A 22,992-nucleotide genomic window follows, 5' to 3' on the forward strand; every position below is an offset into this window, starting at 1 on the left:
AACAATTGTGCATCCTATTCCCCCCCATATTTATTGAATTAGACGGGTTTGATGTGAGCATAGTCACAGCTTGTCCATCAACGAGAGTTTTTAAAACACAAACATCCAACTCTCTCTAATTGGATGAATTAGAGAGAGAGGGTTTTGAGGGGACAAGGGGACAATTAGATAAAAATGCCATTTAAACACTTTTAATTTGGGGGTTTAGTGGATGCAGTAATTAGAGGAGTTACAGCGTTAGTCTCCCGCGACACTGGTAGTGCTCGATAATAAATGAAAAACTAGCCACAAAAAAACCATGTAAATTGGATTTATTCATTAATAGTTAATTTTCCTTTGAATGGGTATTAAAGTTCGTTCCATGTGGGTCTGGAAAAGTCTTAAAATACTTTATTTTAACGTTGAAACACTGAGTGTGGTGACACGCCTGTCACTCTTGTTTTCTGTTTTCTTCTCAGAATTGAACATTGTGAGGGTGATCGGAGGAGCATGAAATCCAATGGTCGGGACCTCACCTCACTTCACATAGAATGCTACTTGATGAATGTACCTCCTGTCGCAGCGAGGCAAACAGAATGGCGGAACATGTGCCCACCTGGAGGCTTTAGCCTTACGAATCTGCTTCCCAATGACTCTGGACACCGAGTTGTCACCAGAGGCACAACCTATCTCAGATAAGGTCCAGCATGATCATTAGAGAGCCTTCGGAAGCACCCAGTCCCGACTTGAGATGGGCGAAGATAGAAGGAAAGTACCACCAGAGACAGGCAGTCATCCCCAGTCTGCAAGGTTTGAAAATGGGTCTTATGTGGGAGCAAAGCCAAAACCAAAGTCCCATGAAAACCAACAGGGCAGGGGTCCTCCCCAATCACCATGAGAGCAGTGACTCTGACAGCGCTGGTTCGTGGCAAGAGGAATCGGAGGAGCAATAATGGATACTGAGGGAAAAAGGATGATCACAACGCAAGGCGGAACCGTGCTTCTTCAAACTTTCTCCCTAATCCAAAATTCCAGAAGGCGGGGGGAGTTTCCAAATCGATCTCTGACGGCAAACATTTGTGATTGCCAGGAGCAGTTTACCAAAAGCGGTAAAAGTTGAGACTCCCACAGCACAGCTGTTACACCTATGGAAAAGGTTTATCCACAAAACCAAGGTCTCCATAAAATTACAACAGGTTAGAAATTGATGTGGAATATAAAAGTGCTTCAACCAAAAAGTTTAGCCTTGCCCAGTCCCTCGATCAGACATCTCAACAAAAGTACATTGCACGGTCACAATAAGTGGAGGAAAGACTCAAAGGATTCCAGTAGTGATGATGGCATTAGATGAAGCCATTCAAATATAACCAGTTAGAGAAACAGGAAAGAGCAGAACCAAAATTTTCAATCCACGGGTATCAAGAAGCGTAGACTCCACTAGAGATGAGGGACATTGAGGAAGATATTGCGATGCCCAGATGAGCAACAGGAGAAGAGCGTCCTGAAGCCCATTCTTTCACGAGGAGACCCACTTTAGTTAAGTCATTAATACGCGTTGGAAAGTACAAGCACGGAAAAATGAAGAAAACAGATGAGAAAGAAAAGACCGTAGCAGAGAAAGAAGTGAAAACCTACCGCGTCGGATATTTGCATCCAAGAACACATTTTCAGAGACTCAAAGGGGAAAGGAAATTGGAAATGCTTTGTTTAAAGTAGACGGCTTTAAGGAGCAACTTACCCCGGCCCTCCAAAGGCGGACTACAACTGCAGAGCTCCTGTGTGCCTGAGGCAATATGGACATTTCCCAACTGTCATGCCCGGGGTCTCCCTCAAAGTGGCGGCCTCCGCAGTTCCACTCCCAATGAATTTCCTTGCAATTCCCCCCCTGAAAATGCCCAGATGAAGAAAGTGACGGCAGCTCCATTGATAGTGAAGAAGGCTAGAAGCAGAAATCAGGAAGTTCCTTTGAGCAGAGGCCCAAATGCAAAAACAGCGCCCACTGCGCCACATCAAGACCCTCAAAGTATAAATGAGCCAGAGAAAGCGAAAACAAGTTGCCAACACAAAAAGAAACTCAAAATTGTCTTTGACACAGAAAAGAAAACAAAAAAGAGGGAACAGCGCCCCCCCCCCCCCCCCAACAAGCCGGGGGAAAGAAAGATACGATGTTTAAAGGAAAAGGCCCCTAAAACCCGTCCTCTGAGTTGCGAAAGGAATCATGCCCGTTGTTATGTCCAGGGCAAGTCGAACACTCACAAAAAGTGATACGAAAGAAGGAGAAAAGTGGAGACAAAAGCAGCTCGCTCGACAGTGATGAGGAACTAGACACCGCTATAAAAGGACTGCTCAGGACAAAAAGAAGTCAAAGAAAAAAAACTAGAGGATTAAGCGGAAATCAAGGATGAGCTCAAGGGAGGACGAAACACCCCCCCGCTGGGAAATACTTTTAGAGACCAAAAAAGTTAACACCGAACCTATTTCATTGAAAACTTTTGAAAAAAGAGAAAAGGAGTAAGGTTGACATTGAAGTCCGGGATTGAGTAGTAAGAGCATTGCACACATAAAAAAAACCAAAAGAGTAGAGAAGCACGACGGTGAATCGGCAGCTGAGGTTAAAGTACGCCCCGTTTCCGTACCGTACTCAGATAAAGGAGGACAAGCAGTTCAGTAAGACAGTGACGATAGCATTGAGCCAAGGCTCAGAAGGTTCTGGATGAAAAGGCCAAAGTTTCAACCGCAGGAGAGAGAAAAGTAAAGATGAAGACGTATCAAGAAAGGTATTTACTTATGGCGGGTTTGTACCCTACTTCGAGATGAAGACATCAAACGGGAAGATCAGCTGGCTGACATTCCAATAGGAGTCACAGTCCAGGACATCTCCTTTGAGGAGTCAGACCTTCCAGCTCCACCAGAGTTTGCTGCAGGGACATTTCTAGTCTCAGCGCACAATCGCCTCTGTCCTGCAGGCCCAGTCTTTTGGAGCCAGCGGACGGGGCGAGGGGCCGCAAGAACCGAGCAACGGAGGCCTTAACTTGGAGAGAGGGACGTCCCAACGGCACACAGATGGAGAGAGTGGGCCCAGCATTGATCCATAACATTGCTCATTCACAGTCAAAACAAGTGGCGGCCAGAGCCTCGGACTCCCCACGACCGATCTCTAGGAAGATTAATCGAATCAATTCCATATCACATACGTATAAGACCAGCGGAGACTGCACAGCACCTCAACCATCTACATATCTCAGCGAAGGTCCCAAATCACAGACTCCAGTCACTGTTGGTCCTCTGCAAGGACCAAGCCGAAAGTCCTTTACCAAGCTACACGAACAAATGTAAAGACCCAGTTCAGAATCTGTGGTTTGAGTCTTTTGTCTCTGCCAAGCAGCATCCAAGGATGTCCTTTACAAGAGGTCACAGTGCCCTTGAGGAGAGACGGAGAGTATGGTGACATGTCTAAAGACAAGAGTGTTTGTTGAACTGGAATGAATAGGACCAAACCATGTCCAGGTTCGAAGCAGGGGAAAGGCGCGAAGGAAATGAGGAGAGCGGAACTTGCTAAGGAGAAAATAAGAGCGAATGCGAGAGCGTGTGAAGATAGACAATAAAGAAGTGCATTAGAAAGAACAGACGAAGAGTTTATAGAACGAGGCAGATTGTGAGCAGGCAACAGGAGAAAGCCAGGAAGAAGCAGGGCTTTTACACATTGTAAGTATTTTCCTTTGGCCTCTATGTTCCATCGATCATAATCCCAATGTAATATGAGTACTTGATGTTGCCCTGCTAATAAATATAATGATGTAGGTTACGACCGATATTCATTTATAGGCTCGAAGGGAGTTGTTGTTTATACGATAAAAAGAAACAAGCATTTTTTTTAAAAATGTGTTTGTACATTTATACGGCTTTGTAACACCACTGACACCATCATGGAACGTTTCTGTTGTGCCTGAGGTTCGTCATATCGTCAAACTTTTGAAAAGCACTACAGTGACGTTTTGGTACGGAGAGCAGTACCACCATCACAATGCGAAATGCTTTCCCTGACAAAAACATTCTCATCCTAATATTTTCAACATTGTATGTAAACAAGAAGTGACCAAGAAAATAACTTCATTATGGCAAAAATAAAGATTAGGTTAAGACCAAATGCTTAAGCTTTGTCTTTTTTATATACCCAGAGGGACACCGCTCAACGTAAAAAAATCAGTTGGTTTTAATCAGAAAATACATGTGTCTTAACTTAATCTTACCCAATGTAATTCATATGTGGGTTTTACTTGATAATTCGTTTATGTGCAGAAGTTAAAACGCATTATTGTTGTTATTGTGAGATATTTTACATCGCAGCCGTCATTAGGCGTCTTGTCCCAATAAAAGCCAGAAGACAAAAACAGTGTATTATAAAACTGCCTTCACGTTTTGGATAAAGCCAGAACGACACATGTACGTGATTTGGTGCCATCACTGTTGATGAGAGTGAAACAGAAAAGAGAAGTGCGTGCCACAACCACTTGCAGCTTTTTCTTGTCAGGTTTTAATTCTTTGGGTTTTGGACTGTTGGTGGAACGAAAAACAAGACATTTGAAGGCGTGACCATGGGCTCTGGGGCGTTATGATGCGGTAAGGTTATCAGTGATCCACTAAGGGAAACCAGTAGGGCACTCGGTGAGCGCAGACCGTGCTGAACATCATTCCAAGTTTAATGGAACACAGGCCGGAGGTGTTTCCGTATCCTGTTGATAAACAAACCGAACGAAGCAGCACTACTTAAACATGTTTATTGGGAAAATCTCATGCAGAACGAGCTAGATGGCTAAATAGTTCTTTAATTATCTCCTAAAGTGTGTTTGTGATTGGCATTCATCCTAAATGCTTTTTAGATTATAATAAAAAAGGCCAGTGAGATGGAAACTAATCTCTATAATACAGTCCAACCTGACGTAACCGTTTAGGTCTCTTCTCCCTATTTTGAACCTTCACGCAACACGATCGTCTTCTGTATCGTCATATGTCTCTTGGACTTCACCCACTCGGGGCATCCCTCCTACCTGAGCTCTAAATGTGGTGCTTCTAATGATGATATCCAGAAGATTTACCGTCTCACTCACCCACAGATGAGGAAGCCTTTCTAATTTTTGCACCTCAAGAGAAAAGGGGGCCCCCCAGGATACACTTTTTAAAGAAGATTATACACTTGACCCTTAACAGCCACCGCTTTTTAGAGCAATTTGCATTTGTGACTGGAACCAATGTTGTATCCTCGATTACCATGGAGATGTTTACATTTCACAACATGTGCTGTTCAAACACAGTGCCCTTTAGGGTTTCAATTTTTATACTCAGATGAAAGCCACTATAACAGTCTTGGAATGATTACCTTATGAATCAAAGGTTGTTTCCAGATTCACCAGAAGCCACATAGTTCACTTCTCTCTGTCTTGATTACTTGAGATAGTGTGTTATTTCTTTTGTCAAGTTGAGTTTTCTTGAATGTCCTATGAAAAAAAAAAAAAAAAAAAAAGTATTTATTTTGTTTATCAAAAAGAAGTTACTGACCATGCTGTGCATGCCAGGTTTGTAAATATTTTGGGAGAAGTGTTCTTTTACTCTTTCGTGGGAAAAAAAAAACTTTTTGCTGGTCTTTAGGCACTGTGTAATAAAGAGTGGAATCCGAGCAACAATGGGTCTTCTCATACTATGTATAATATAAACCCTAAAACACTCCGAGTGGTTGCAGGCGGACGGGAAGGAAGATGGACTTTGGGAGGAATTATTCGAGCATTAAGTCAGAACTGCAAAATGTATGAGTGGTACTGCTCTGCCCTTGCTAGGTTCCTTTGTCCAGTGCATTGACCCTGGCATCACCTTTAGATCTTGCATGGCTTCTTACCACAGAGAGAGGACCCGAGAGGATGTTCAAAAGGAGGATAACTGCTGAAAAAATGAAAACCAAGGTACGCTTATGTTGAGACTCGAGTTTTTGGTTTGGCAGAGTGTTTGCTTAAGTATTTGTATCAAGTTACGGTGTTGATGAACACCAACGAACCAGCCTCGTTAATGGCAAGCAAAAGTGATACTTTTTGTTTGTTTGGCTGTTGTCAATATCCAGAGTGTGAAATATTGCATGAGCTTACAGGTGGTACCTTCCGCAGCCGTATTGATCCCGGTGACAACAAGGCTGTGGAAGGTGTCAAGAGAACGTTCAGTTCTCCAGTCAACAGGTAAGTGTGGTGTTGTGTGTGGGTGTGTTTAGATCAATATGTTTTTTCGATGCTGAACCCAGTTAAATAAAAAACCATTCATTTAAGATTTTCATCTTTTTTAAGGAGAAAGAAGAATTCCAGCCACACAGCATAACATAATGAAATGTAATCTGTATTTGAAACCTGCATGTAGTGATGTTTGATATTACAGTTGTGGATGCTGAATAATTATTTGCCACTTTATTAAGTGTTTATTAATGTTTGTTTACTTAAAGTTTGGTGTTAGATTGCATGTTGCAAGGCTGGATGGATGGAATTTTGCTTTTTAGTTTTGAAAGAATTTGGTAAATATAAAAAAAATAAGGACATTTTTCCAGGTTGTAAGGATATAAATGGAAGTCTGCTTGTTTGTTTATGTAGCAATAAAGGGCATTTGTTGGTGGTTTTTGCAGTTTGGGACTAAAAGAAATCCAATTTTCACATTGCTAATTTATAATAATCAATCATTTGTTCTAAAGCATTTCTTAATAATGGTTTATATTCTGTTTACCTTTTTATAGCCCCAAATACACAAGGGTTGTTAATGTCAGTTGTTTTGATTTGGTTTCAAGAAAGTTGTGAAGTGAAGCCAAGTATTTGGCCTCATGGGTATTGTAGTTTAGTACAGAAACGCTTTCACGACGGAGGAACTTTAAGGCCAGTCCATGAACTACAAAGACGCAGTCGCAGTTTCCTGACCTCTGAGGTAATCAAGACGCATGGCTTGCCAGCGGCACTGACGAAAGTTATCGGCATATAAAGGTATGTTAATTGTCGACAGAATAATTTATTACAAAATGGAATAATGTAGGGTTATCCAAAAAATGAATTTATACGTAGAACGTTGGTTGTTCTGTTGTTATGCTAAACCTAACTGACACATTAGCCGTCTACCTATAGCCAACGTCTGTTTGTAGCTAGCTGCGTAGTAGCAATAATAGATTGTACAAGCTAACAAGTCGGATGTTTGACCATATGTGTGTCTTATATTTAGGGCTTGGGGGCTGCGACACTCCAGAGCGGTTTAACACTGGGAGATTACCCCTCTGGTGGACATCACTATGGCACTTGACAGACGTATATCAAAAACAACCTCAACTCCAAACTGACGATGGGGTTTAAGGTGAGCTAATCAGGGTCCGGAGTGTGTGTGTCGGTTTTGTGTGTCTCTAGTCCTTTAATTGAATTTTCATTGAATTGATCAAGGAGGATGAAATTGAACAGTTCGAATACAGAGCATGAAACTGATGTGCTCTGCACAGAGAGTTGATAGCAACTACACATGTAAGACGGTTACAATGTGACAAGCTTCAATGTCATACAACTCCAAGACTCCACTACTAATAAGAAATCAATAATAGCACATCCCAAAATACTACTACTCAACAATATGCATGCATCATATACACTAATATACCTGGGTATTAACAGTAATGTGCATGCTACTGCACTAAGGTACGGCTTTGGTTTGCTTTTTAGCCAGAACTTAAAATTTGTTGTGAATAATAATTTAATTTCAGAGGTAATGTGTTGTATAGAGACAGCTGATTGTCCAAATATAGACAATGGTATTGAAATTTGCCGTTCCAGCGTGCGTCATAGTACCATCTGTTTTGGATATATCGGAGAAAAAGGATAAGGGGCTACACTGTTAATACATTGAAAATAATTTAATACAAACACACATGTGTAAGCTCTCCCTCAAAGCTAAGCAGATTGTGTTTGTTCGTGTGCGACAGTGGATGCCCACCGGACAGGCCTGTTAATTATATATTTCCCATATTCTGATTAAGCAATGGGGTTTCTCCTTACATACAGAAAAGATAATGAAACTTTCCCTCGAGAGCCAGCTTCTTCGGTGTCAGAGCTCTTCTCGGGGAAAGCAAGGTGTTTACGCCGGAGTGCATCTGGGTCACAAAAAAGGTTCCAGGCACCGGTGGTATGAATTCAAGCTCATAGTTAATACAATAACTTCAAGATATCTTCACTAGTGCAGAGGAGAGGAAGACACGATGGTTTGTTAAAGCAATCTTTTGATTCGACACAGTTTCAGTGTGAGGGGAATATGGCTGCAACTTATATTTATTTTCAGTATAAGTAATCGCGAATATTTTCTTGAAAATCAATGATATGAATACTTAAAGGTCACATTTTCTACAACCTCAAGGCATAATGTGTTGTCCGTAACAAAAGTTTGCAAGTTATTTTATTCGGTATATGCACAATAACTCCAGTGAAGCAGTCGTTTGGCAATACAATTATTTAGTTCTCAGGCTTCCCTCCAACAATTCGCGTGCAAATGTGTAAAATAAATCATGCTTTGTCTATTCAAATTTTAAATAAGTAGAGTAATTGTTCAGATTTAGCTGCGGGATATTGAGCTGCTACCAGATAGTAAAAGTGCGGATATGACCTTGTTTTTGTCTTGATCTGTCCTCCAAAACATGATTGAAATGAATCCAATGACCAGTTCAACACAGTGGAAGTAGTAAATCTTAGAGCAATTGTCCCTGTACAGGTAAAGAGATGCCATGTCGTAAATGGAATATCTGTCAGGAGATAAATCTAAAACATTTTTATATTACTCTAAAAATGTCGTTGTGTGTCCAGGGTTATATCATTTCTTCTTTTGTTCACAATCCAAAATGTCGTTGATAAACTACACAACTCTCCTTTTATTCTGAGCCTTCTATTTACTTGTTGTGCACGTTGGGATGTACAATTGACCTCTGAAAAAGATTCAAAACACCGTCACAATTAAAAGCACCTCCACTACCTTACATTACAACCAACATGCAGGGAATGGTGGAGAACAGAGTAGTATCAACACTAGCTCTCTGCATAAAATGGCTTCTCAACAGCAAGAGAAAACCCATGAACAGAAAATGTTGTGATGATTGACCGCGGAAAAAGGCAATAAGTCAGTGTATGACACAGGATTGCTCTGACCCTGTAAATTGAAGCACGATATGCTGCTGGGGACTATTTAGTTCAATAATGATATAAACATTGTAGCTGTGGGGAAGCATCAATTCCAAATCTTTTGATTGCCTTTTATAAATCAAAAGACTGCTAGTAAATAAAGATTAGTACGGCCGTTACCTCCCAGACCCTTTAAACTTCAGTAGACTCAAGCAATGCGTCTTCTCTGCATCTCGCCTTTGCCATCCTAGTGCGAAACTAATATCGCGTCCAGCAAGCCCACATCTCATATCAGGAATGTGTGCGATTTTTCCACACAAGCCTAACTCTACTCCTCTTTCTATCGAGGCTTCATGGAAAGCCATACCTCATGGCTTGCCGTTTGGACAGGATAGAATCGTCGCGACAAGACTTACGGGAGCACCTCCAGCAAGCCCTGAACTTCATCGCACATGTTAGCGGATCGAAGGTGGCCGTCATACTGTTGTCAGCCCGGCCAGCTCGGTTTGGCCACTGGTGGGAGAACACTGCAAAGGGTTGTGGGGAGTACGCCCACACGAGGGTACTGGCAGGGCGGCCCCTCCTTACCAAGCCCCCATCCAGTACGGCCAAGGTATCCGCTTACCGGGACCTCATCCTTTCCTTTACACTCTCAAACACAATGTGTTGAAGCCGCACGTTGGATATCAGAGATGCGGGCAAAGATGAACATTCCCGACAATTGAGTATTGTGGACTCAAACTGCAACCCCCGCATGTTGAGTACCGGTGCCCGGCAATGATGACACTCCGGGCGCAGTGGAGGTGCTGTCATTTATTCAAGGGACTATATTCGTGCTTAGGACAAACGGAAACAGATGGAGCAATTCATTCTGTTTAGGGCGACCCAAAACTATCGATTGTTTCTATTATAAATTAATCTGCCATTGTTTCCAATTAATGTTTAGTCTATAAAATGTCAGAAAATTGGTTCCCATCCCAGTTTCCTCAAGGTGATCTCTTTAAATGTCTTGTTTGTCAGTACAAAAACCAAAGATATTCACTTTTATTATGATATTAAACGAAGGCAGTATAAATATTTGAAGAGGCTGGAAACAGCATTTTTCTGGCATTTTGTTTGATAAGATTTAACGATTAATCGATTATCAAAATAGTTGTAAAGGTAGTAACTAATCTTCGCAAGCTCTACTGTTGTTAAGGAATGAACAATGTGTCATATGATTATATTATTGATTAAATGAATCTGTTTCTGTTACAATCGTCTTCAGGTTTTAATTTAATATTCTTCTTTTGTGCAAATGGAGCTGTGGGCACCGCTGACTCTGTGTTGACGTGGCTGCCATCATGTTTGCTGTTGCATTCGTATCACGCCCCACAGGTTGTGGACACATGCTTATAATACTAAACGCTTTCAAATTAATAAGGTAAAAGTTCCCTTCTAATTGTCTGCTTTTGTGTGTTACTGTGTTAGTACACATTTAGCGGAATGTACATTTACATCAGTATGTGTCAAAGAGTTTGGTACTTCATGTGGCTCATTGAGCGGTCGACCATCGCCTGCTGAGTCGTGATGGGCCATGAACATAGATAAATGTTCACTGTTCTTACATTTATTTAAAACCTGTTCAAAAAAAAAAATTTGAAGAATTATTCAAATATTACTGTATGTCTCCGAACACATTTTTAAAACAAAATAAAGATTTTCCCAAAACGATACGAAAGCAGATTAAATTCATGACATATGTAAGAATAATTTCCCATGTAGGAGAAGAAACAAAAATGACACCATGCTTTATTAGGAGTTTTAATGGCGTACAATTAATAATGGCGCACCAGTAGATGAAGTTTGGTCGCTCTCGCTTCCTAGTTCCTGCACGGTTCTATACCAGGCGAAAAATGAGGCAAGGACGAACAGGTGAGTCGAGCATTGTGACGACAAACAGCACAGGTTCATATATACTTGCATTTTATTAGCTTATAAGACATTGCACGTGTTGCCAAATTGAAAACGTTGCATAGATTTTACCGTAAACTCCATTTCAATTCCCACATAACGCATCTTTATTATTATAGGCTACTTTTAATCACATCGACGTTACTTTCAGATGAATGTTTATACAAATGCTGGGTCTTGTGTTTGGTGCTTGTGGAAGCAAATGTTAAGGTGCATTTATTTTATAAACCCTATCTATTAGCAAACTCTGTTTCTTACCCAAATGTCTGTAGACTGCTTTTCATACTATGGTAAATATCTTGAAGTTCAGTAGACATTGAAGCGACTTTACTCAATGGAATCCTTTATTTAACCAGATAAAAGACTTTGAGCCCCGGCAGTGTGTTGTGGCAGTCCCTCGTTCTTTGGTACTTATTCCCAATTCGTTTCATCTGAACGTCTCAGTCCCCCTGAGTGGATCGGAGGTTATTCAGATCACCCGTTGGCTCCTGATTAATAATTGAGAGCAGCTTGGTGCATTTCTCCTCTCGGCCAATCAGAGTGTGACGACGCTCTTTCTGTAGGGCTTAAGAAATGTAGAGCTCGGTTTTTAGACTAATTTGCTGACTTAACTTTTCTGTTTGAGGGTGATTTTTCATTTTGTCTGACGATAATGTCCACAGGCTTAATTATTTTATATTTGATTTATTTTTATTGAAAACCCTTTCATACACAGAGGTGTTTATTTATTATTTAAGTATTTTTAATTATTATTAAGGAGGCATTATTTTATTGTGAAGGCACTATTTTTTTTTTTTTATGTGGTTGGGAGCTGGTTCTCAGGCGTCTTCCTGATCAGCCAAAATCTGGGGAATCGGTCCCGCCGTAATGTAAACAGCAGCAACAAGAACTCTGGTCAATTCTCTGGGCAGATAATATGGCCGACACCTTTAACATTAATAATGGCAGACATCAGGCAAACAACCTCCATCAACTTTGACTATGTTTGAGCACCAAGCATCACATTTATACCAACTTTACATGTAACACTGGCTATCTCATTTTAAACCAACATCTTTAGGGAAATATATCCATATGTGTTAAGTGACAGAAAAAAACACATGGGACTAAGTGTGTGGTGAAGTTTAGGGAAATGTCAAAGGTGCAAAGCACGACAAAGTTGGTGGCAGTCCTAAAACCCTCAATGCAAAACTAGAAGTAGTCATCATAGTATAGTAGTAAATACTGGTTTAACACTTGCATCTAATTAAATAACTCTCCTCTACTGACTAACAGCAAACTCAGGCCAAACAGAACAGGATGCTACTTACAAAAGGCAAATGGCCAGACGTGTTGATGGATTAATCACCTCTCCAGAAGCAGTGTTGTTTTTGGGATCAGAGAATAACCCTGGAAAGAAAACCCAACAAACTGTGACATATCTGAAACCACAGAAATGACTCAGAGCTCCTGCAAGGCAAAACAATCTGTTATCAATACTTAATAATGGCAACTTTTAGGACATATTTGTTCACTTGTTTTGCTTCATACCAGGTTACACACTATGTACAATACAATACATATGTAGAAATAGAGCTGCAAAGATTAGTCGACTTATCTTTTAGTTGATTATTTGATTGACATTGTTGATTTTTCATGCACAAATGACAGGAAATGCTGTTCTCAGCCTCTCAATATGTCGATTTCCTGCTTTTCTCTGTTTTATATCATATTAAAGTGAATATTTGTGGGTCTTGGACTGACAAAACAAGATATTTAAAGACATAACCTCGGACTTTGAGAAACTACAATGGACATATTCTCCTATTCTGACATTCTATAGGCAATTAATTAAGGCAACTTTTAATCTAAAGAATCTATGTTGGGCTAATAATAATAAAAAGCTATAATATATGAAGATTTTGGCAGAAAGTTTATTTCCAAAGCCTCTGACAAACATTTTAAATATTTGTTTGGTGCATGGCCGCAGTGTGTGGGTTCGATGTGCTGGTCCTGTTTGATGTCACAAATATTTTCTATATTAGAATACTTTAAATTGCAGTAGATTCAATCACGCACAAGATACGCTTCTATTCACTACATTCGGGGTTAATGAGGGAGAAAAGAAAGTGTCTCAATCAATGATGCAAGATATGAGTCCATTCTCTCTAGACAGAACAAAGAAATCCTACATGTGTGACAGTTTAGGGAAACAAATTCAGATTACATTTGTGCAAACAGCTAATGTCAAATGACTAAATGTGTTATCTTTTAGCTCAGATGCCATGCAGTATGTAAAGAGGTTTGCAGCAGTAGCAGGTGACGCATCCCAATGAAAATCTTCTCCTGAGAAGGTGCCTATTCACCCTCACCAACTGTTTTTTAACACCATTTTATATCCCTGTATTGGTAAATCCAATTTGTTTTGGATCTACTTTTATTTATGTCGGCTTTTTGAGGCTAAGGGTTGGCAGGCTGTTTGATGCGTTGCCATTTAGTATTATTACTAGGAGAAGGTTTATTTTTGTCACAGAAGATGCAAAGATGCAGATGTGAAACAAAATCCAAACACGTTAGTTTTTGAAGAACAAGACATGACTGCTCTTTCTGCTTTCTTCTTTTTTGCAAAGTAGTTTTAAGTTTTCAGGCTTTTTGTGAGCATTTAAAATCCCAATTTTGTTGATACACTTCAGTTTTCCTTTTATCTTTCAATTTCTTTCTTTTGGATCATCTCGGGGACATAATAGACTGTAACACAAAGGCACATCTGGCCTGTTTTAGAAGTATATTACGTTGTTACAGAACATTTATAAAATATAAAGCGGGTATCAAGTCAAACTGGAACTAAGTACCACTGAAAACTATATGGTAGTACGGTAATACGTAGGATTATATACGAACGGTTGATATCAGTGTTTAGCATACAGGGAGTTGTCTAATTCATCAAACTACTACTTATTACATTTACTCAAGTAGCTTATTGTAGTTAATTACAATTTTGAGGTCATTTCTATTTTCTGCTACTTTATACTTCTACTCTACTACATTTTAGACGCAAATATTATTTTTACTGCACTATATTTTTCAGACATTAGTTGTTTTTGACTGTTGAGATTAATAATACAAATGTAAAATGTATTAATAAATGATGTTTACCCAGCAGTATAAAAAGTAGACCTTTAACCTAACCTTTAACAGAAACAGTAATATATTATATTATTTTTTATATATATTAATATATATACATTACACTACATTTATTTGATTACTTTAGTTACTTTGAAGATTCAGATTCAAATAAACAACACAAATATAATATAATAATTGATCATGTATTATTATAGGTTAAGATCAACTTTATTAATCCCTTGGTGAAATGGCAAAATGACAAACGACGAGCAAAATAAATTAAAAAGGTTCCACCTGCAGCTGCAACATTACAGTGAACACATTAATGCAACAATAATTATAATCGAATATTATAATAGGCTATATATCATTCTCAAATGGGATGTTGTGCATAATGAGTATGCAGTAAGTATTTATTATACTTAAAGTGTAATTGTATTAAGTAATTAAGTAGGCTATGTGTATGCTAATACTTTTGCACGCTTACTTAAGTAAAACATCTGAGTAACCTCCTCCACCTGTAGGCTACACTTACTTAAACCTGTTTATTTATTTATTATTGCAGAATGACCAAATCAATATCAGACACATCACATCGCCGTGTTTTGATTTAATAATGTGAAATATAAAATGTGAGCGTGCATGTCTTCCGGTGGTGTGATGCCATATTTGAAAGAGTCCATGCTGGACTCTCGGTTTAAGGAAGCTGGTCCGCCCGGCGGTTGATGCGGAGGGGGGACTCGACGGCTGAAGCTTCAGGCGGTGCGTGAGCTGGCGACGGACACCGAAAAACCTCCACGACGGCTCTCCTAACATCTTAAATCAACGCAGCACTTAACGCAATCATGCTATAGAGGTGGTTCTGTGTCATATCAGGGTGAGTTAAACTCGTGCGCCTGTGTTTTATGGCTGTATCTGTGCAGAAAGTAGCCGAGGCTAGGAGGGTAAAGCTGTGGCTCAATACAAAGGCTTTCTTTGCCGGAGAAAATGCCGGGGCTGCAGCAGCCGGGAGGCCCGCCTGTGTCTTTCAAGTCACCGACTAGCCACGGTTTTATCCCTGCACTGTTTCACACCACCATCTCCTCGATGTTCTCCCTAAAACTGCAACCCTACTGTTTTATGTAGACGTGTTGACGGGCATTTCTTACGTTTAGCGATGTTATCGACTGAATTTCGAGCGTTTTGACAACCGTGGCCGGTACCAAGAAACATGGTTGCTCTGCGGAGTCTCCTAACGCTGCACGCCGGGCATCAGTGCAGTCCGTGCCGCTAGAGGGTTACGGGGACAGCCGGGGTTTCTCTGTCGCAAAAAGGAAAGCATCCGGGAGGGAAAATACACGCAATAACACGGCTGCTTATGCAATACAGAGCATGTTACCCGTTAATGTTGGCATGTCTAGTGAAACTTTCTTAAATATGTCAAACAAAGTTGGCATACGACTACGTTATGCTACGTTCTTAGCTCGGTTTATGAGCTTCTCGGCGTATTTTCTTCAACGGGGCGTCTTTGGGGACCCATCCTGGTTTCCATTTGCTGTTTTCTCCAAGGTTTTAGCAGGTTATAACATCTGAGGAGAATGATTAAGAGTTGTACATATTGTCTCTTGGTGTCAGGCTGTAGTCGGGGCGCCCATTCCCCCTGCAGGGTGCAGAGTTGTAAGGGAGGATTCACATTTGGGGTAGAAAGGGTGTTGCAAAGGCTCTCAACTGAGTTAATGTCTGAAAGCATGCTCGTTCATGGAGGCTCACTACAGGCTGTTGCAGGGTTTAGCTCTGGACATGACTCATAGTCTTATTGGGTTCAGCAGGTGCAGCCTTACTATCCAATATGTACGTAGCCTGGCAGGTATCCGGAGTAACATTTTCCATTCGTGTGCACAAATTGTGTTTGCACCACGTAACAGAAAGGAACAAGTTGCAGTCATTGTAACATATGTGTGCAACTGATCAGTGTTGGAATCTGACTAAGTACATTTACTCAAGTATTTGAATACATTTAAATGTTCTGCTACTTTACTAGTTACTTTTGACTACTTTTCCAACCCGGCAGTGCAGTAAAGAAGTCCTTTAACTACCTTTACTAAGCTCACATGTTAAAGCATCAACCATTGTAATCTAATAATGTTAGTATATATATATATAGATTGATACAAATATGTGCGTTTATCAGTATCTGCATCGACAATCACACAAAATGAGCTGGAAACTATCGATATGGCAAAAAAAAAAATATTGTGCATCCCTATTCCATATTTATTGCATTAGACGGTTTGATGTGAGCATAGTCAAAGCTGTCCATCAACGAGAGTTTAAACAACATCCAACTCTCTCTAATTGAAACTGAATTAGAGAGAGGGTGTTGAGGGGACAAGGACCAATTAGATAAACATGACCATTTAACACTTTTAATTTGGGGGTATTGATGCAGTAATTAGAGGAGTACAGCTGTTAGTCTCCCGCTGACACTGTGGTGCTCGATAATAAATGAATAAACTAGCCACAAAAACCATGTAATTATTGGATTTATTTTCATTAATAGTAATTTTCCTTTAAATGGGTATTAAAGTTCGTTCCATGTGGTCTGGAAAATGTCTTAAAAATACTTTATTTTAACTTGTTGAAACCCTGAGTGTGGTTTGACACGCCTGTCACTCTTGTTTCTGTTTTCTTCTCAGATTGAACAATGTGATTGTGATCGGAGGCAGCTGCACTCCAATGGTCGAGGACCTCACCTCACTTCACTAGAATGTACTTGATGAATGTACCTCCTGTCGCAGCGAGGCAAACAGAATGGAGAACATGTGGCCCACCTGGAGGCTTTAGCCTTCCGATCTGCTTCAATGACTCTGACACCGAGTTGTCCACCAGAGGCACACCTATCTCAGATAAGGTCCAGATGATCATAGAGAGCCTTCGGAGCACCCAGTCCTCGCTTGAGATGGGCGACGAGATCGAAGGAAACGTACCACCAGGACAGGAAGGTCATCCCCAAGTCTGCAAGGTTGCAATGGGTTCTTATGTGGGAGCAAAGGCCAAAACCAAAGGTCCCACTGAAAACCAACAGGCAGCGGTTTCCTCCCCAATCCACCATGAGAGCAGTGACTCTGACAGCGATGGTTCTGTGGACAGAGGAATCGAGGAGGCAATACTGGAATACTTGAAGGAAAAGGATGATCACAAACGCAAGGCGGAACCGTGCTTCAACTTTCTCCAATCATCCAAAATTCCCAAGAAGGAGGAGGTTTCCAAATCGATCTCTGACGGCAACACATTTGTGATTGCCAGTAGCCAGTTTCCAAAAAGCGTTAAAGTTGAGACTCCCACAGCACCAGCTGTTACACCTATGAAAAGGTTTATCCAAAACAAGGTCTCCATAAATTACAACACGGTTAAGAAATTTGATTGGAATAAAAGTGCTTCAACCAAAAGTTTAGCCTTGCCCAGTCCCTCGATCAGCCTCTTCAACAAAGTACATTGCCCGGTCACAATTAAGGTGGAGGAAGACTCAAATGATTCCAGTAGTGATGATGGCATTGAGGAAGCCATTCAAATATACCAGTTAGAGAAACAGGAAGAGCAGAACAAAATTTTCAATCCACGTGTATTCAAAGAAGAGTCTGACTCCACTAGCGATGATGGCATTGAGGAAGCTATTCGCTGCTACCAGCTTGAGCAAAAGGAGAAGAGCGTCCTGAGCCCATTCTTTCACGAGGAAGACCCCTTTAGTAAGTCATTAATACATGCTGTTGGAAGTACAAGCACGGAAAACATGAAGAAACACAGACTGAGAAAGAAAAAGACCGTAGCAGAGAAAGAAGTGAAACCTCCCGCTTCGTCTATTTGCATACCCAAGAACACATTTTCAGAGAGCTCAAAGGGGAAAGGAAATGAACTGCTTTTGTTTAAAGTAGAAGGCTTTAAGGAGCAACTTACCCCGGCCCCTCCAAAGGCGACTACAACTGCAGAGCTCCTGTGTGCTGAGGCAATACTGGACATTTCCAAAACTGTCATGCCCGGGGTCTTCCCTCAAAGTGGCGGCCTCAGCAGTTCCACTCCCACTGAATCTTCCTTGCAATCTTCCCCCCCTGAAAACTGCCCAGATGAAGAAAGTGACGGCAGCTCCATTGATAGTGAAGAAGGGATAGAGCAAGAAATCAGGAATTTCCTTGAGCAGAAGGCCCAAATGCACAAACAGCCGCCCACTGCTGCCAATCAAGACCCTCAAAGTATAAATGAGCCAGAGAAAGCGAAACAAGTTGCAACACAAAAGAAACCTCAAAAATTGTCTTTGACACAGAAAAGAAAACAAAAAGAGGGAACAGCGCCCAACACGCCGGGGACAGATTACGATGTTAAAGAAACGGCCCCTAAACCGTCCTCTGAGCTTGGAAAGGAATCCTGCCCGTTGTTATTTTCCCAGGGAAGTCGAACACTCACAAAAGCTGGACTACGCAAGACGGAGCAAAGTGGAGACAAAAGCAGCTCGCTCGACAGTGATGAGGACCTAGACACCGCTATAAAAGACCTGCTCAAGACAAAAAAGAAGTCAAAGAAAAAAACTAGAGACTTAAAGCGGAAATCAAGGATGAGCCTCAAGGAGGACGAACCACCGCTGGGAAATACTTTAGAGACCAAAAAGTTAAAACCTGAACCTATTTCCATGAAACTTTTGAAAAAAGTAGAAAAGAGTAAGGTTGACATGAAGTCCGGATTGAGTAGTAAGAGCATTTCACAACATAAACAAACCAATAAGAGTAGAGAGCACGACGGTGAATCGGCAGCTGAGGTTAAAGACTCCCCGTTTCCGTACCGTACTCAGATAAAGGAGGACAGCAGTTCAGTAGACAGTGACGATAGCATTGAGCAAGAGATCAGAAGGTTTCTGGCTGAAAAGGCCAAAGTTTCAACCGCAGAGAAAAGTAAAGATGAAGACGTATCAAGAAACGGTACTATGGCGGTTTGTACCCTACTTCGAGATGAAGACATCAAACGGGAAGATCAGCTGGCTGAAATTCCAATAGAGAGTCACAGTCCAGGACAATCTCCTTTGAGGAGTCAGACTCTTCCAGCTCCACAGAGTTTGCTGCAGGACATTTCTAGTATCAGCGCACAATCGCCTCTGTCCTGCAGCCCCAGTCTTTTGGAGCCAGCGGACGGGGCGGGGGCCGCAAGAACCGAGCAACGGAGGCCTACCTTTGGGAGAGGAGACGTCCCCACGGCCCCACAGATGGAGAGAGTTTGGCCAGCATTGAGTCCTAACATTGCTCATTCACAGTCAAACAAGTGGCGCCAGAGCCTCGGACTCCCCACGACCGACTCTAGGACGATTAATCGGACTCAATTCCATATCACCTCGTCTAAGACCAGCGAGACTGCACCAGCACCTCCACCATATCTAAGCGAAGGTCCCAAATCACAGACTCCAGTCACTGTTTGGTCCTCTGCAAGGACCAGCAGAGCTCCTTTACCCAGCTCCACAGAGACAAATGTAAAGACCCCGTTCAGATCTGCTGGTTTGAGTCTTTTGTCTTCTGCCAAGCAGCATCCAAGGATGTCCTTTACACAGAGGTCACAGTGCCCTATAGAAGGAGAGACGGAGAGTATGGTGCACATGTCTAAAGACAAGAGTGTGTTTGTTGAACTGGAATCTAATAGGACCAACCATGTCCAGGTTCGAAGCAGGGAAAGGAGCGAAGGAAATGAGAGAGCGGACTTGCTAAGTGAGAATAAGAGAGAATGCGAGAGCGTGAAGATAGACAATAAAGAAGTGCATCTAGAAAGAACAGACGAAGAGTTTATAGACGAGGCAGATTGTGAGTCAGGCAACAGGAGAAATCCAGGGAAGAAGCAGGGCTTTTCCACATTGTAAGTATTTTCTTTGGCCTCTATGTTCCATAGCATCATAATCCAATTTAATATGAGTATCTTGATTGTGCCCTGCTAATAAATATAATGTAGGTTACGATCAGACTCATTCATTTATAGGCTCGAAGGGAGTGTTTGTTTATACGATAAAAAGAAACAAGCATTTTTTTTAAAAATGTGTTTGTACATTTATACGGCTTTGTAACACAATGACACCATCATGGAACGTTTCTGTTGTGCTCTGAGGTTCGTTCATATCGTCAAACTTTTGAAAAGCAATACAGTGACGTTTTGGTACGAGAGCAGTACCACCATCACAATGCTGAATGCTTCCCTGCAAAAACATCATCATCCTAAATATCTTTCACATTTTATGTAAAAAGAAGTGACCAAGAAAAATAACCTCATTATGGCAAAAATAAAGATTTAGGGTTAAGACCAAATGCTTAAGATTTGTCTTTTTTTATATACCAGAGGGACCGCTCAACGTATCAATGTTAATCAGAAAATACATGCTGTTATTACTTAATCTTACCCAATGTAACTGTCATATGTGGGTTTACTTTGATAATTCGTTTTATGTGCAGAAGTTAAAACGCATTTATTGTTGTTATTGTGATATATTTTCCATCGCAGCCGTCATTAGGCGTGTCCCAATAAAAGCCAGAAGACAAAACGTGTATTATAAATTGCCTTCACGTTTTGGATAAAGCAGAACGACACATTGTACGTGATTTGGTGCCATCACTGTGCTGAGAGTGAAACAGGAAAAGAGACGTGCGTGCAACAACACTTTGCAGCTTTTCTTTGTCAGGTTTTAATTTCTTTGGGTTTTGGGCTGTTGGTGGAACGAAAACAAGACATTTGAAGACGTTACACTGGGCTCTGGGGCGTTCTGATGGGTAAGGGTTATCAGTTGATCACTAAGGGAAACCAGTAGGGCACTCGGTGAGCGCAGACCGTGCTGCATCCTTCCAAGTTTCATGGAAATCAGGCAGGAGGTTTTTCCGTAATCCTGTTGATAAACAAACCGAACCGAGCAGCACTAAACACTGTTATTGGGAAAATCTCATGCAGAACCGAGCTATATGGCTAAATAGTTCTTAATTAATCTCTAACGTGTGATTGCATTCATCCTAAATGCTTTTTTAGATTATAATAAAAAGGCCAGTGAGATGGAAACTAATCTATCATAATACAGATCACCCTGACGTAACCGTTTAGTCTCTTCTCCCTATTTTGAACCTTCACGCACGTATCGTCTTCTGTATCGTCATCTGTCTCTTGACTTCACCCCTCGGTGCATCCCTCCCTACCTGAAGCTCTAAATGTGGGTGCTTCTAATGATGATAATCCCAGAAGATTACCGTCTCACCTCACCCACAGATTGAGGATAGCCTTTCTAATTTTTGCACATAAAGAGAAAAGGCCAGGATACACTTTTTAAAGCAGATTATACCCTTGACCCTTAACAGCCACCGCTTTTTAGAGCAATTTGCATTTGTGACTGGAACAATCGTGTATCCTCTCGACTACCATGGAGATGTTCTACATCTTCACAACATTTGCTTTTCAAACACAGTGCCCTTGTATGGTTTCAATTTTTAATACTCAGATGAAAGCCACTATAACAGTCTTGGACTTATTACCTTTATGAATCAAGTGTTGTTCCAGATTCCACAGAAGCCACATAGTTACTTCTCTCTGTCTTGATTACCTTGATATTTAGTGTGTTCATTTCTTTTGTCAAGTTGAAGTTTTCTTGAATGTCCTATGAAAAAAAAAAAAAAAAAAAAAGTTATTTATTTTTGTTTATCAAAAAAGAAGTTACTGAACATGCTGTGCATTGCCAGGTTTTGTAAATATTTTGTAAGAAGTGTTCTTTTACTCTTTCGTGGGAAAAAAAAACTTTTGCTGTGTCTTTTAAGTGCATCTGTGTAATAAAGAGTGGAATCCGAGCAACAATGGGTCTTCCTCATTACTAATGTATAATAATAACCCTAACACTCCTCGTGGTTGCAGGCGGAAAGATGGACTTTGGGATGAATTATTCGAGCATTAAGTCATAACTGCAAAATGGTCTGATGTGTGTCCTGCTCTGCCTTGCTCAGGTCTTTGTCCAGTGCCATTGACCCTGGCATCACCTTCAGATCTTGCATAGCTCTTACCACAGAGGACCGAAGCAGGATGTTCAACAGGAGGTACCTGGCTGAAAAATGCAACAAGGTACGCTTATGTTGAGACTTGAGTTTTTGGTGCAGAGTGTTTTGCTTCATTATTTGTATCCCGTTACGGTGAAACCACCAACGCACCAGCCTCGTCAATGGCAAGCAAAAGTGTTACTTTTTGTTTGTTTGGCTGTTGTCAATATCCAGAGTGTGAAATATTGCATGATGCTTACAGGTGGTACCTTCTCGCAGCCGTGCTCCTGTTTACAACAAGGCTGTGGAATGTGTCAAGAGAAAGCTTCAGTTCATTCCAGTCAACAGGTAAGTGTGTGTGTGTGTGTGTGTGTTTAGATCTAATATGTTTTTTTCGACTGACTGAACCCAGTTAAATAAAAACCCATTCATCTTAAATGATTTTCATCTTTTTCAGGAGAAATGCAGCATCCAGCCACCACAGCATAACATAATGAAATGTAATTCTGTATTTGAAACATGCATGTAGGTGATGTTTGATATTACAGTATGTGGATTGCTGAATAATTATTTTGCACTTTATTAAGTGTTTATTAATGTTTGTTTACTTAAAGTTTGGTGTTAGATTTGATGTTGCAGGCTGATGGCATTGGAATTTTGCTTTTTAGTTTTTACAGCATTTGGTAAATATAAAAAAAATTAAGGACATTTTTCCAGGTTGTAAGGATAAATGGAAGTCTGCTTGTTTGTTTATGTAGCCAATAAAGGGCATTTGTGGTTTT

The 22,992-nt window shown here is 40.8% G+C and overlaps 1 protein-coding gene and 2 pseudogenes across 1 annotated transcript; all 3 read left to right on the plus strand.

Annotated features, from left to right (window-relative positions):
- Nucleotides 1-686: 686 nt before the first annotated feature.
- LOC115017031 (protein phosphatase 1 regulatory subunit 26-like) lies at nt 687-2,494 on the plus strand (annotated as a pseudogene).
- A 5,553-nt stretch (nt 2,495-8,047) lies between these two features.
- On the plus strand, nt 8,048-15,247 carry LOC115017032 (28S ribosomal protein S2, mitochondrial-like; annotated as a pseudogene).
- Nucleotides 14,865-22,838, plus strand: LOC115016784 (protein phosphatase 1 regulatory subunit 26-like). The gene is made up of 5 exons (XM_029444811.1): nt 14,865-15,081; nt 16,880-20,069; nt 22,181-22,295; nt 22,473-22,558; nt 22,668-22,838. Exons 2-5 carry the CDS (start codon nt 16,951-16,953, stop codon nt 22,702-22,704), a joined length of 3,357 nt encoding a protein of 1,118 aa, XP_029300671.1. The 5' UTR covers nt 14,865-15,081; nt 16,880-16,950; the 3' UTR covers nt 22,705-22,838.
- The last annotated feature ends 154 nt before the right edge of the window (nt 22,839-22,992 follow it).

This window comes from Cottoperca gobio, chromosome 12 (genome assembly GCF_900634415.1).
Source record: "Cottoperca gobio chromosome 12, fCotGob3.1, whole genome shotgun sequence".
Classification (NCBI taxonomy): Eukaryota; Metazoa; Chordata; class Actinopteri; order Perciformes; family Bovichtidae; genus Cottoperca; species Cottoperca gobio.

Bases quoted from the DNA above. Each gene is read 5' to 3' on its own strand.
- LOC115016784 (XM_029444811.1), top strand. From the start codon at position 16,951: ATGTACTTGATGAATGTACCTCCTGTCGCAGCGAGGCAAACAGAATGG. The intron at 20,070-22,180 runs GTAAGTATTTTC...TGCCTTGCTCAG, and splicing joins AAGCAGGGCTTTTCCACATT to GTCTTTGTCCAGTGCCATTG. The intron at 22,559-22,667 runs GTAAGTGTGTGT...CATCTTTTTCAG, and splicing joins CAGTTCATTCCAGTCAACAG to GAGAAATGCAGCATCCAGCC.